The 15,805-nt window shown below is 43.7% G+C and overlaps 1 protein-coding gene across 30 annotated transcripts in view; it reads right to left on the bottom strand.

Annotated features, from left to right (window-relative positions):
* HECW1 (HECT, C2 and WW domain containing E3 ubiquitin protein ligase 1) overlaps positions 1 to 15,805 on the bottom strand; it is a 319,771-nt gene that overhangs the window by 156,170 nt on the left and 147,796 nt on the right. For all 30 annotated transcript variants that reach the window (XM_086845056.1, XM_086845137.1, XM_086845031.1 and 27 more), the window contains one exon: positions 4,342 to 4,666. In XM_086845056.1, the coding sequence (XP_086701182.1) occupies positions 4,342 to 4,630 (289 nt within the window). In that variant the 5' untranslated portion in view covers positions 4,631 to 4,666. The remainder of the gene's footprint in view (positions 1 to 4,341; positions 4,667 to 15,805) is intronic.

Here is a 15,805-nt window from a genome sequence, read left to right as displayed (position 1 = left end):
TAGTTTCATTTTTTTTCCAATGGACCCTTTCTTTATAAACAGCTTTTCTGCAAAGAAAACTTTAATTCCAGAGACTTTTAAATAGCAACAAAGCTTTTTTATGTTCAAACATCTTAGAGAACTCTTTTTGAGTGTTTACACATATTTTTGATTGTGGATTTATTTCTGAAAAACTGCTAAATGTTCATAAAACTATAGTTCTCTTGAGAGAAGACAAACACACATTTCAGATGTGTTGTTGCAGAATGTAGAGGTTCCTCTGCATTGCTCAGAGCTGATAGATAGTGTATAGAAGGGAAGTTAGAGCATCTCCAGAGTTCAAGCTTAGCAGGACTGAAATATAATTCCTGTTCCTGAAGGCACAGTATGTCTTAAGAAATGCTTGTTTTCCCAATTGACATATTTTTTTGTCATCTTTCCACAGTTAATCTTAAAATGTCCTGAAGTAATAACATCTACATTTTAAGAGTCAACATTTACTATTCTCCCTTCAACTAAGGAATTTTTCTGTGGCCTTTCATGAAAATCATGTACATGTGCATGGATGTTTTCAGGAAGCTTCAGGGTGGATAGTATTTTTTGCCATGAGACATATGACCACCGTTTTTTACAGTTTTTTGAGAGACTAACTGGCTGCTTTGTCCATTTCCTGAGACCATGAGCAAATGTTACATCTAATATCCAGTGCTAAGTACAGCTCTTACCTGCTTCTGCAAGGACTGCTTTTTTTCCCCAGCTGGCCACCCTAAGAAATGCATAAATGGATCAACAGGGGAGAAGAACAGATAGCTTGTGATAAAAGGAGCTGTGGCTCTTCAAAAGAGGAACAAGCAGACAGAATTTCCACACAGGGAAGACTCCCTCAACATCCCTTTCAGGCTACTTTAACTTTTGAATAGCACCCCAGAATGTCCCCCAGTATGAAAGCATACGAGATACATGACTTCTGCTCATTTCTTTTTTTTTTTTTTTTTTGGAAGCCTTTTATATCATTGCTATTTCCCCAGACTTGGAGTACCGTTATTCTGAGGTCTAAAGTTTATTGGGTATCATCAAATTTTTAGTGATGGCAGTAGTGGTGAAAACAGAGTAAGTTTTATGCATTTCAAAACCAACACTCATACAAAATTATTTGAAGATATTTCCTAGAATACTATAATAGCAACCATTAAACTCCTATCATGTAAAACTGCCTTCTGTTCTGCTTTTGCACAGTTCCTTCCTGGGATATTCCCACAAGACAAATAACAAATACCAACTCAACGCTCCCAACACCAAGGCTTAAAGAAAAACCACCACACACAGCCTGAGATGCAAATAATTTCCCAGTACTCATGACTCTCCACAATACTACACTGTGCCACTTTCAAACCTTTCAGCTCCAATTTCACCAGCGCAAACAATCACAGAAAGGACTGGACTGTATCCACAAACTAGAATGAGACAAACACTAGAATGACCAGAATGAGACAAACACTAGAATGACCAGCAGCACTGCAATAGTTAAGAGTTGCCAGACAAGTGATGATAATAATAGGCTTCAACACTAATCCTCTCCTGAGCAGACTGGGAAAAGCTCATAGTTTCTTTGGCTCTCTTGTCCCAGTCTGGCTGCTAATTCAAAACATAGTTGTAGATCAGTTTACATTGTGAAGGTCATACCCACAAGGCCAGGAACATTCCTTCTCTTAACAGGAGCACAGGCTCACAAAATCTGTGCAAATGCAGACACAAATATAAGCCCTTATGGATGTCTGGATCTCCCACCCCTACAAACTGGTCACAAACAGAAGGCATCAGTGCTTTATTTCAGCTCAGAAGGGTATTTTGTACTGACCCTTCTTAATGTCCTTATACCACCATAAGACTGTGCTGTCGTACAGCTACATGAACTCAATTCTGCTCTGACAAAAATAAACTGAAAGATGCACTATGGCACCTCAAGGGCATTCAGTTTGCTAGATGGAAACTGTTCTAAGTCTAGCCCCCAAAAAGGCCTTCATCAGATGTTTGCTTCTACAGACCCATTCCTACTGGTTCACCCTACTTCGTAAATGTGGATACAGCCAGAGTGCCAGTTACCTTTGTAGATTCTGAGACAAACAAACTCTAAAACCCACGTGATCTTCACAGTCTTCCATGCTCTTTAAAGGGAACCAAAACCAAAGCTCATATTACATAATTTTGCAGGGGGGGCAGGAGTGGGAAGAGAGGAAGTGAAGACAAAAAAGGGAATAAGGGATGCTTCCGTCTGCTGTTTCCTCAGTTATTTAGAGTGGGAACCTGAGAGAGTGGAGATAAAACACCTTCAAAGATATCAAGGATCAGCTATTGGTTTCTTAGGGACTGGACACACTAATCATTTTTTATTTGGCAGAGGAGTTCCTTAGAACGAGCCATTGACTAGTGTCATAAACAGCAGGCATTCAGCCAGCAGGGGCATGGATATACTTCAAAATTTGCACCTATAATTTACTGGGGTGTGTGGGGCAATGTATCCTGTTTGATATGGTAAATTAAGCAGGAGTATCAGGGTGCATTTTTATTTTGCCCAGTTAAATTTCTACCTATTCATGTTGCCTATTTGAAAAAAAAAAAAAAATAAATAAAAATTGGAGTGTGTCTTCACAGCCCTGGATGCAATGCCAGAGCTGTGAAACCTGGTTGAACAAGTTCAGTCAGTGTAAAACAGCCCTATGCACTTTCTGCTGACTTCAGACCCCCAGAAGGAATACTTTGCCTCTATCCACTGAGGCAAGAGTCCATGAGCTGCCTGCAATATTTCAGAATATGTGTACAGTATTTTTTAGTGCCCAGTGCTGGGGGCTGCTGTGTCTTCTCATCTATTTCAGCAAAACACTTCAAACTTAAATGTTAACTGTAAACAAAAGTAATTTTCTGTTAAGGCCAACAAACCAGACTGATTTCAAGGCATCTGTTTTAAATCCAGTTTCTGTTTCTCTCCTAAAGTATTTAAATTTCAAAAGCCTACTTTTTTTTTTCAAAGCATGACGCTTTATGGGGTACTCATGGGAACAAGTACTGCAGCTTGGCTTACTGTAACCTCCACTCCTTTCCCTCCATGTCCTAAATAGCCACCCTCGTGTATCCCTTTTGATGGTCTCTTCAATACCCTGAAGTTATTTTCCAATGCCTAACACCTTGCCACTATGGCTCTTCTACATGCTCAGACCTGCTATCTAGTACTTCCTCGCATAATCCCCTATGTCACCACCATCTGTGTTCCCAATATTATCATTATGTGAAGACAAGCCCTCTTTTTTTCCACTAAAGCACTTAAGTAACACTGTGGCTCCCTGTGTCCCCTATGCCTGCTCCAAAACCTCATCTCACAACATCATATGCTTTATCTGGTTTTGGTTCTCTGTCTGGGCAAGATGAAACAATGCTATTAGAACTAAACTATAGTGCTAGGCATACTTTCCAAATAGACAAGAAAAGCAATTTACCAACATTTCCCTTTGTGGGGGCACCAATTCTTTACAAAGTCACTGGTTTTCAAGAAACATTTAAGAACTTTACATTTTTAAGACCCCTAATACACAGAGAAATGTGTGTGAAACTGATCCATCATTTTCAAAATTTACCAGAGACCAGAGTTAATATAAACTCCAGTCTCAGCAACAGGACTATTTCCATAGGAACCAAACCAGGTTAAGAAAAGCTAATTTTATACTGAGCCAAAACAATCAAGTAAAAGTGGATTGAAACTGTTTCTTATTACTCTTATGTGGAGCTGGATTTACTAGATGGAATTGCCAGAAAAATATGCTAATGTACATGGCTCAATATAGCTTCCAATACACAATAAAAGGCAAAAAAAGCAAAACTTTCTGGGACAATTTCAGACCATCTCAGTCTATAATTATTGTTCATAACAAAATATCCTGTGGCTATGGAGAAAAAGGCATTCTCACAGGTTTTTAAATGATTCATATTCTTGACTTGTAAAAACTCTCATCTGTCACAGATTACTCAAGGACTCTCAAGAGGAAACCCTGAAAATATTATACTGTCTTAATACAGGAGGTATTTTCCCAACATCCAAAAGGCTTTAAAATGAATTTATCTTGAAATGTCAAGAAACCATCAACAGAAAGCCTTAGTGTATCTTTTCTGAAGAAAAAGTGAGCACAAAGATTGCAACCAGTAATTCAGAAAGGAGCAGAAAAAAAATTCTTGTCATATATAAACCCACTTTTAGACTACACTTAAGGAAGCTGTATCAGCTCACTACTGTCATTAGCCCACATTACCCTAATGCCTACAACTACAAAAAGCAGCAAGGAACCCAAAGGGGAAGGAGTGAAAGGGACTTACCTATGAGATACATGCCAATCCAGTCCCCTGCATCCACTTCCTCTTTTATATCCCAGTATATCACTAGGTCCTGTGAATGCCCAATGGAATAGTAGGAGCTGCTGACCATCAGGGTGGACCGGCTGTCTGAAGTGACGAGGTCTGTGTCACTGGTAGACCTAGGAATGGTGACCGTCTCATGGGAATTGTTCCTGATGTCCATGTTATGGAACTGGTCAGGGTTGTAGCTGTATCTGAGAGGCTCTTTGCACCGGCGCCGATTTTGTGAGTTCCTAGATGGAGATGCCATGGCTGCCAGGCCCAGGAACCTGTTTTGGTACAGATTCTGTGAAGAAAAAAGAAAGGACAGTATTTACAGTGTTATTATTTTTTCAGTGATATCAGAGCTCAAGAAAAGTAGTAAGTTAAAGCAAGAAAACAGCAGACCTTTTTCCATTTATCATTTCAAAAAAGAGACACAAAAAGAGGCAGCATGAACAGTGCTAACTCAGCTCCTACCCTGTAACTCTTACCGTGAAAGCAAGTGTAAGACCAAGCTTTGTACCACCAAGCTCAGCCACAACTGAGCTCGGCAGTCTAACGAAATTAATAGGAGCTGGCTTCCTCCATGTTAATGGACATAACCAGACACAAACACCATGACTATTAAACTGCCAGAGAGCCACCTTCTTTTGATATCAGAGACATCAGAGATAGTCTTCTCACTTTTGACACCTGGAGTTAAGTGTTAGCCCCAGTCATTCTTGCTACATTTGCAGAGGAATCCTTCTTAAGACACAGTAACTCTAGAGACCACATTTCATTTGGAAAGACCAATTAGCAGTGAGTAAGAGCCGTTCCTCCCTGCTGGGTATCTGAAGAGTGAGCACCATGAAAACATAGCTAACCCTGCTACAAAAATAGAGATGTCGTCACAGAAGTATAAATACAAAATAAGTGTGACAATGTCCCTCTGTACAGCTGATAGCTTCCAGTGCTTCCAATGCTACAGCTCTGATCTGGTACAGATTTCCGCAGGAGACTGTGAGATACTAAGCACTCCCCGCTCAGGTAAGAATTTATGAATGCACCAGAAAATTAATGACAATTGAGAAGGTTACTGTGGAGTAGTCATCATCCTAGCAGTTGAAAAATATTTTCATTTCAACCTACCCTTCCTCAAGGCAAGCAGAATGACTTGTACAAAATGTGTCTTGGTGCATGAGTTAAGAGCTTTTGTGAGATGGCAGATGGAGAATACTTAAGTTATGACTGGGTTAAATTCTGATGTGAAGACATTCTCTGATACTGATCAAAATACTAGTTATTCCTGACTTCAGTACTGCTTGTTTTTCCATTTTCTGTCCCAGCTTTCCTTCTTCTCTCCCTGCAGCTCTGCTATTTCAATCACTCAGCTTTTCATTATTCATTAGCCTTCCATTATCCGTCTCTTGCCAACCATGCTGTCAAGTCTGTTAGATACAAAACCAGACAGCTTTCCAGTATGCAATGAAATGTTTTTCACATGATCAGAAGTCAAATCGTCCTTTTGAACTCAAACAAATTAAGTGGCAGAAAATCATAGCTCCTTTGTCCAGCCAAGCAGTTATTTAACGCCGCCTTTATTAAGGCTGTGGTAGCACAGAAGAACAGTACGTCCTGAAAAAAACCCAAATATTTTCTTTATTAATACTGGTTTTTGGGGACTAATTAAGCAACCTATTATTGCATCTTAGGATTCTGTTGCACAGAAACTGTACAGAGAGCAAAAAATTCAGCTGGCATGTTTGCACCCCTAGAATATGCTATCACTTTGCAAACACTGCCCGACAACAGTTATAATCCGCTGACCCAAATCCTCACTTACTGCATTAAACAGGGTTTATAAGCAAAAATAGCTCTGGTGGGAATGCCACACATTATAGGAAGGGCTGCAAGGCTGAAGCTAATAATGAAAAAGGGATGGGATGGTGGGAAGGGAAGGGAAGGGAAGGGAAGGGAAGGGAAGGGAAGGGAAGGGAAGGGAAGGGAAGGGAAGGGAAGGGAAGGGAAGGGAAGGGAAGGGAAGGGAAGGGAAGGGAAGGGAAGGGAAGGGAAGGGAAGGGAAGGGAAGGGAAGGGAAGGGAAGGGAAGGGAAGGGAAGGGAAGGGAAGGGAAGGGAAGGGAAGGGAAGGGAAGGGAAGGGAAGGGAAGGGAAGGGAAGGGAAGGGAAGGGAAGGGAAGGGAAGGGAAGGGAAGGGAAGGGAAGGGAAGGGAAGGGAAGGGAAGGGAAGGGAAGGGAAGGGAAGGGAAGGGAAGGGAAGGGAAGGGAAGGGAAGGGAAGGGAAGGGAAGGGAAGGGAAGGGAAGGGAAGGTGCGGGAAGGGAAGGGAAGGGAAGGGAAGGGAAGGGAAGGGAAGGGAAGGGAAGGGAAGGGAAGGGAAGGGAAGGGAAGGTGCGGGAAGGTGCGGGAAGGTGCGGGAAGGTGCGGGAAGGTGCGGGAAGGTGCGGGAAGGTGCGGGAAGGGAAGGGAAGGGAAGGGAAGGTGCGGGAAGGTGCGGGAAGGGAAGGGAAGGGAAGGGAAGGGAAGGGAAGGTGCGGGAAGGGAAGGGAAGGGAAGGGAAGGGAAGGGAAGGTGCGGGAAGGGAAGGGAAGGGAAGGGAAGGGAAGGGAAGGGAAGGGAAGGGAAGGGAAGGGAAGGGAAGGGAAGGGAAGGGAAGGGAAGGGAAGGGAAGGGAAGGGAAGGGAAGGGAAGGGAAGGGAAGGGAAGGGAAGGGAAGGGAAGGGAAGGGAAGGGAAGGGAAGGGAAGGGAAGGGAAGGGAAGGGAAGGGAAGGGAAGGTGCGGGAAGGGAAGGGAAGGTGCGGGAAGGGAAGGGAAGGTGCGGGAAGGGAAGGTGCGGGAAGGTGCGGGAAGGTGCGGGAAGGTGCGGGAAGGTGCGGGAAGGTGCGGGAAGGTGCGGGAAGGTGCGGGAAGGTGCGGGAAGGGAAGGGAAGGGAAGGGAAGGGAAGGGAAGGGAAGGGAAGGGAAGGGAAGGGAAGGGAAGGGAAGGGAAGGGAAGGGAAGGGAAGGGAAGGGAAGGGAAGGGAAGGGAAGGGAAGGGAAGGGAAGGGAAGGGAAGGGAAGGGAAGGGAAGGGAAGGGAAGGGAAGGGAAGGGAAGGGAAGGGAAGGGAAGGGAAGGGAAGGGAAGGGAAGGTGCGGGAAGGTGCGGGAAGGGAAGGTGCGGGAAGGGAAGGTGCGGGAAGGGAAGGTGCGGGAAGGTGCGGGAAGGTGCGGGAAGGTGCGGGAAGGTGCGGGAAGGGAAGGTGCGGGAAGGGAAGGTGCGGGAAGGGAAGGTGCGGGAAGGGAAGGTGCGGGAAGGGAAGGTGCGGGAAGGGAAGGGAAGGTGCGGGAAGGGAAGGGAAGGTGCGGGAAGGGAAGGGAAGGGAAGGTGCGGGAAGGGAAGGGAAGGGAAGGGAAGGGAAGGGAAGGGAAGGGAAGGGAAGGGAAGGGAAGGGAAGGGAAGGGAAGGGAAGGGAAGGGAAGGGAAGGGAAGGGAAGGGAAGGGAAGGGAAGGGAAGGGAAGGGAAGGGAAGGGAAGGGAAGGGAAGGGAAGGGAAGGGAAGGGAAGGGAAGGGAAGGGAAGGGAAGGGAAGGGAAGGGAAGGGAAGGGAAGGGAAGGGAAGGGAAGGGAAGGGAAGGGAAGGGAAGGGAAGGGAAGGGAAGGGAAGGGAAGGGAAGGGAAGGGAAGGGAAGGGAAGGGAAGGGAAGGGAAGGGAAGGGAAGGGAAGGTGCGGGAAGGGAAGGGAAGGTGCGGGAAGGTGCGGGAAGGTGCGGGAAGGTGCGGGAAGGGAAGGTGCGGGAAGGGAAGGGAAGGGAAGGGAAGGGAAGGTGCGGGAAGGGAAGGTGCGGGAAGGGAAGGGAAGGGAAGGGAAGGTGCGGGAAGGGAAGGGAAGGTGCGGGAAGGGAAGGTGCGGGAAGGGAAGGGAAGGGAAGGTGCGGGAAGGGAAGGTGCGGGAAGGGAAGGTGCGGGAAGGGAAGGTGCGGGAAGGGAAGGGAAGGGAAGGGAAGGTGCGGGAAGGGAAGGTGCGGGAAGGGAAGGTGCGGGAAGGGAAGGTGCGGGAAGGGAAGGGAAGGGAAGGTGCGGGAAGGTGCGGGAAGGGAAGGTGCGGGAAGGGAAGGTGCGGGAAGGGAAGGGAAGGGAAGGGAAGGGAAGGGAAGGGAAGGGAAGGGAAGGGAAGGGAAGGGAAGGGAAGGGAAGGGAAGGGAAGGGAAGGGAAGGGAAGGGAAGGGAAGGGAAGGGAAGGGAAGGGAAGGGAAGGGAAGGGAAGGGAAGGGAAGGGAAGGGAAGGGAAGGGAAGGGAAGGGAAGGGAAGGGAAGGGAAGGGAAGGGAAGGGAAGGGAAGGGAAGGGAAGGGAAGGGAAGGGAAGGGAAGGGAAGGGAAGGGAAGGGAAGGGAAGGGAAGGGAAGGGAAGGGAAGGGAAGGGAAGGTGCGGGAAGGGAAGGTGCGGGAAGGGAAGGGAAGGGAAGGGAAGGGAAGGGAAGGGAAGGGAAGGGAAGGGAAGGGAAGGGAAGGGAAGGGAAGGGAAGGGAAGGGAAGGGAAGGGAAGGTGCGGGAAGGGAAGGGAAGGGAAGGGAAGGGAAGGTGCGGGAAGGGAAGGGAAGGGAAGGGAAGGGAAGGGAAGGGAAGGGAAGGGAAGGGAAGGGAAGGGAAGGGAAGGGAAGGGAAGGGAAGGGAAGGGAAGGGAAGGGAAGGGAAGGGAAGGGAAGGGAAGGGAAGGGAAGGGAAGGGAAGGGAAGGGAAGGGAAGGGAAGGGAAGGGAAGGGAAGGGAAGGGAAGGGAAGGGAAGGGAAGGGAAGGGAAGGGAAGGGAAGGGAAGGGAAGGGAAGGGAAGGGAAGGGAAGGGAAGGGAAGGGAAGGGAAGGGAAGGGAAGGGAAGGGAAGGGAAGGGCATTGTGTTGCATTTGTTGTGCATCTCATCCTGTCTTATTTTGCTGCTTCTTTTCTTGCATTTATTCACTGTTTGGAAAGAGAATTCACAGTATAAAGACCAAAATACCATGTAAACAGAAAATGCATCTTTTTTCAATCAAGAAACATGCTGTGAACATTTTCTAATCTGGGATGCACAAGCGGGCACACAAACAATCACACTCTAGTCAGTAAATTAAATTTGTTGGTAGCTTGTGTCACTTAACAAAGATGGCACTGGCTGTCACAACAGTATCTGACATAACTAGAATTGGTTTTATAATTGTGAGATATCAATGTAACAAACTTGAAGTTCACTCTTCTGGATTAGCCTGTATCATTAACATGGGTTCCCTTGCTCACTGTGCTACCCAAAAGCTACTTCAGTTCAAAGGCAGACATTTTATTTCTGATGACAAATTACTCCAGGGAGTAGTGGTTCTGCAGATACTTTCATTTTTGAATGTTAATGGATGTAGAGTATTAATTAACTGCATACCTTAAAATTAAATTAGACTTAAACACATTTTTTTTCAGCTTCAGCATGACTTTAAGCAGTTTTAATAAAAATGGTATATTTTTCACTCTGTTTGAATTCTGTAAGTTCCTGTTTTCCTGTATGTTGATGCCAATGGAAAAAATGGCATAATTTTAAAGGAACACAGAAGGCCAAATTCTCCATTAATCCAAGTCTCTTGTTTTTCCAGAAAATCTCAAAACTGAAAGATAAATGAATGAAATAGTCACACATAATTATCTGGATTAAATAATGGCATCAAAATACAAGCATGGCTGTATAAGTAAGTAGGAAAGGGGTTAGGTAAAATAGTTATTCCACATTTTATTACCAGCCGTTTGTGTTTTCTATATAACTATTTAAAGCCCCCAAGCCCTGGTGATAGAATCCCAGCCATGGTGAGGCAGCTTAAAAAGCTACAAAGACATCCTCTTGATGTCTTGTGAAAGCAGTCTGATCCATCACGGATACATCATATATTTTAAAAATTTAAACCCTTTTTTAGGGGTGAGAGATTAGTATTTACTCAATCCTCCTGAAGAGGTGTGTATACTACACACACTACACTAAATACTCATTTCTAGTATAGAGTTTAAATCATAAAGCAAGAACAAAGAAAGGACAAATGTTGGTTGTCAACAAACACCTCTTCATTTCTGCCTCAGAACAGTCACTCTACAGCTGCTTCTAGAGTCAGTCCTTGCAGGGGAGTTTCTACCCAGGGATACTCTGCACAAAATGATCCCCAGGCTTCACTTTCCCACTCACTCCCCTCACTTCTGATTTTCAAAGAGCTCAAGAAAGCTTTGTCTCTAAAGATCTACCAGCTACATCAAAGTCCTACCCAAAACCAGATATTTGGAGGATTATCCATGAGCAGCAGTTTGCCATTTAGCTATCTCACTTAGTCCATCTAATGCAAATAAACACCATAAAAATTAACTGAAGATTTTTTTTTTTGTTCCTCCCATATAAATCCAACCGCAATACTAACAGGGAGAGTAGGAAGGAGCAGCCTAAAGGAAATAACAGATGAGATCTGACTGTAAAGAAAACTGCCTTCAAAAATATAAACATAGAAAACCTGTAATCAGTAAATACCAAGAAAAAAAATGTCACAGTTTCTTCCCACATTTTCTCCCTTTCTCATTCACACCTCTCTTCTTTCCCAGTTGCTGTTTGGCATTCAGAAATCATAGAGCTGTTGTCACCAGAGCCGTTTCCTTCACCACCTGAAAAAAATGTACCATCAGTGGTACTTGTCTCCCTCTTTGAGACAAGAATCCTCTGGCTGAGAGGCTAAGCACCACTATTGCTAGCTGAATTTCACCACAGGATTTAGATCTGCCATGGAAGCATCCCCTGGTAGTCCGCAGGGTTTAATGATAGGGATTCTGATTTTTTTTTCATTTGGGATTATTTTAAATCATGCCAGAAAAGTCCATGATGCTTTAGAAAAAAGCAATAGATCTCAGCTAAACATCTGCAAGAATCTGTTCCTTGTTCAGACAAGAGCTATCTTCCAGAAACTTTAACTGATACCATTTACTTCCAACTGCTGGAAGATGTATTTGTGCAGGTCAGGATGGTGGTACAATGGACTTTCACTGCTCATACCAAAGACAGAATATAATTGAAACGCAACCCATCACTGGAGCCCTGGCAGATGAAGAAAATGAATAGAACAAGGTGACAATATTAGCCACCATGACAGTGGGCTCAAAGTAGTCACTCAGATGTCTGCAAGCATCACTGCAACCCAAATTTCAAGGGCAAGTGCAGAGAAAGACAATGAGATAGCTTTCTGTGATGGGAAACTTGAGACACAGCACATTTATCCATCTGAAAATTTAATACGCCAGTAGTCAAGCCTAATGTCATAGGCAAATCAGATGTGGAGTCAGTCTCTTGGTTGCTCTACCAGAAATCAAGGCTCACCTGGTAAGTTTTTAGCTATCATTTCCATTTTAGCTGTTTTTTTAAAGACATGAAGGAGCTAAGACTGATTTAAAAGTAAAAATTAGGGCAGTGTGGTGAAAGTGATAAATTACCTCAGCAGAACTCTTCATACCAGCTTTCAAGACGGTAAGAGCATGTCTAAAGATATCATACTAACGGAACAGTAAGCAAAGTGGCAACAGCCTGAATGAAAGATTTGGTCAGCTGGGTGAGATAAAACCTAAAAAGATTTAGAAAACTTAGTCATAGCTCAGGTATAAATACCCAGGACTGGGCCAGAAAAACAAGTAGGAAAACAACAGTGCCTACAGTCATCAAAAGATGATGCAATGGCAATCTGCAAGCCAGAGCTTTGAGGAAGACCTTTAACTTGAAGGTAAGGCTGCTGAAAGGGCTTTCAGCATGTAAAACTGTTTGATTAGAGCGTCAGTTGGAACTGCTAAGTTCTGAAGGACAGGAAACTCACCTCTGTTGCATGGAAGAATAAAAGAACTGGGTGAAAGCAAAAGTACATGATAATGAATCTTGCTGCTTCTCCTTACAGGGCAGGACTTTTCCCTCCAGCCTTGCTCTCAACTCAGCAATGTAGAGTCTTTCCTCAGAGCAAACTCTCTCACTTTCCATAGCCCTGAATACTTATTGCAGGATCTGCTTCCTGCTGTTCACAGGAACCTTCTCATCTTCACCTCCACTGCAGGCCTGCTGTGGAGGCATCTGTTCCCCATCTTCCCCACCATAGCCCCGAGGGCCCCTTAGCTGCCACCACTCAGCTGCTTTCAGGGAAACTACACTATCCCTCCGTCAAACTCTGAGGCAGGAAAAGGCAAATTAAATATTCTGATTTCTTTCTTTCTGCCTGGAGACAGTCCTCAACACAGCACATGGTGCCTGCACAGCAAATTTAACTATGAGAACATTTGCATTTTCCATCACTGTGGGCACAGTACAATTGACTATACAAAATGCAAGGCAATGCAGAGGTAAGAAAGAACACAGATCAAAAGTAAGCTGTAATCAAGGCTACAGCTTCAGCTATCATAACCACCTTCCATCAACCTACTGCCACCTATCTCAACTATTAATTTATCATCCTGTGAGAAAAAAAAAACAAACTTCTTTGGACATTTGAATTTTGGAAGAATTGTTAATATAATGCTTAGGAAAAAAAAGGATTTTTAAAGCATAGCTTATACTACAGCCAAGTCCAGTAAACAAGGGCTTAGAGTGAAAAATGCTATGCAAAGTCTTCATACCATCCAGTATCTGATTTCCTTTAAGCATAAAACCCAACATGAAAGTCATGAAGCTAGGGACTGGAGAATGCCATGAAGCCAAAGGATTTGGAGAGCACAGAGAACTTTGTAGCATCGGTCCATTTATTTCAGAGGCACGGGAATGGCTTCTTAGCGCTACAAAGGAATCGTTTAATAGCCCAAGGGAGTTGCAGGCTTACATGGTCTACTGACACCCTTTCCCCCACAAGATATTAGAGCACATAGATGAAACTTCTACTTTAGGGAAAGCTGAAAACATTTCAGAGGAGTCCATGCCATAGAAACACTAGAGAACTTTAACAGCACTTGTCTCAATATTGCACATCTATGGCACAATACACACACACACACACACACATATATATGTATATATGCCTATAATGACCACTAATCAGAAATCAAAGCCATTATACATCAGCAGCAGGGCAAATGAATGTTATTAGACAGTTCATTTTTCCATTTTCTGACCTTTGTGCATTTCCAGTCCAGCTGTAGTGCTATGTTAATGTATCCTCTTACATTTAACTTTGCTTCAGTGATGTGCAAATCAGTGCACAAATTAGAATCAAAATGAAAGGGCTGGCCTGAAGGTCAGCCAGGCAAGGTTTGGTGCTAGTGGGAGGGATTGATTCCTGATGCAGGCCTATTAGTCACAAGGCAAAAAAAAGTGGCAGCACAGTAATGAGGGTACTCTTACCATCTACAGAGGAAAAGCACAACTAAGAGCTGTCCATATTTTCTGAGAGCACTTAAACAACCTCCCGGGAACAAGAAGATAGAAGCTGGAATATGGGGCAGTGATTGGAAGGAAATTCTTGGGGTTCAGAAAAAGGAAGAAAATCTCTTTGTGAAAGTACTACAAAAGACTGATGAACCCAAGAGAGCATGATAAAAGACACACATATCACATTAAGATTTGGACTCCTGTAACTAAATAAACCAAACAATTTTCTGAAAAACAACAACAAAAAAGACATTTTACCAGTTTTACATGAGCTGACCCCAAATTTCTCCACTTCATGTCTAACTAAGAGCAATTAACAATCTTATGTTCAAGACATTTGCACTGAGTCAGTGATAATCCACTCACAGTTTATTACATAAAGAACTAGGAAGTTTCTGCAATGGAATGCAACTAAGTACAAAATTAATTTCTTATTTTCTGTTAAATCGGTAGCGGCAAAAACAGTCTTGTCTCAGCAGTTTAGCACAGCAGGGGATGAGAAACAGCCATCAAACTTACCCATTACAGAAAAAAGATCTGAAAACACTGCCAATATTTTTAAAGGACATATTCAAGTACACAAGAATAGGAAAATATGCAATATGGCCTGAATATAAAATCTCAAAAAGATAATTATAAGGAAATTAGAATAGGGTCAACATGATAATATCTTTAATCAAAGTAACAGTACACAGCTTCACTCTGTTCTTTCCACACTACAAAATGAAAGAAGTAAGCTTAGCATCTGCTCATATACAGTCAAATACTCTGAAGTGCACAATACTCACCTTTGTTCATGCTTTATGATGCACATAATAGGAAATTTATACCTTTTTCTTGATTGGTTTCAAACACCAGAAGCAGGCAGAGGAGTCTACAGCAGTACCAAACAGAGGAAGGATAGTGACTACCTCTTAACAGGTACAAGATAAAGCATTTGGATATAGCACAACACACCCACTCTTACCCTCTTACCAAGCATCCTCATGTCCACAAAGGCCAGTGTGGGTTATGCCAGATTCACAGATACACAAGTCCTCATGACTGTGGTGGCAAAGACTAAAAGCCTCTATTCTTCACCATTTCAAACCCAAGGACAGTATTTATAGACAACAATCATGGAAGGAAGAAAACCAAACATTCTGTAGCAGGCACTACTATCAGTTTAATCCACATTTTAAAGTAAACAATCATCACTCTAGATGAATAAGAGGGTTGTCTCAGAAAGCCTGTGTGTCCCACACTGGCTTTCTGTTCAAGAATCATTCCCACATTTATGCAAAGCAGGACTCTGCTGGCCTCCCAGGAATGCTACTTAATCCAAGGGGCTTTCAGGAAGGAGGGTGTTAAGAACAAGGATGCTCTTCTCTGTTACAGGCTGAAACAACTGCTGCTCTTTGAGGTGATCCCCTGATACTCCCACTGAGAAGCCCTGACCATGCTGGATATCCTGTTTCAAGTTCTGCACAGCACATCACTTACCTGATGGATTTTTATAACCAGTGGCTTTCGTTCTTCAAGTACTTTGTCCATGAAAAAGATCAATGTGTACAGAGGTCCAGATTAATTCAGCTGAAGTTCTGAGTACTTCAGCCACCCAATTTAGGAATGCAAGACTCCCTGAGTACTCAGAGGGAAGGGACAGACTCCTTGTGAAAATGACTGAGACCCAGGTAAGGCTTTCCCAGACAGAATTCAGTTCCACCTCTCTTTATCCCTTTTTAAGGAGTCAGTGACTGTTGGGATCCTAGGTCAGGCATGTTAGGTTAGGTAGGAAGGAGTCAGACCTCTCAAGCTGCAAAATTTTGTATTATATAAAGGTAAGTGGGCAAAGCACTCCTGAGGGCAGCAGAAAATATGTATTCTAAGTGCATTAATGGATGCAAAATAGAATTGTAAGAGAAATTTAAAAAACATACTAAACTACTACCTGATTACCTAAGAATAGTCTGATTTTGTAGACTACTATAAAATTGTAAACTAGACAGTATATCCAGAGAAAGGGCACAGAAAATAAAATACTTGGTGCAGTATATGCACTCTATGTGCAGGTTTTTAAAAAAATGTAATACCAGTTAACA

This window comes from Cyanistes caeruleus, chromosome 1 (genome assembly GCF_971803275.1).
Source record: "Cyanistes caeruleus chromosome 1, bCyaCae1.hap1.1, whole genome shotgun sequence".
NCBI classification, from domain to species: domain Eukaryota; kingdom Metazoa; phylum Chordata; class Aves; order Passeriformes; family Paridae; genus Cyanistes; species Cyanistes caeruleus.
Note: the sequence above shows the minus strand (reverse complement) of the source record. Positions and strands in the feature narration are given on the sequence as shown.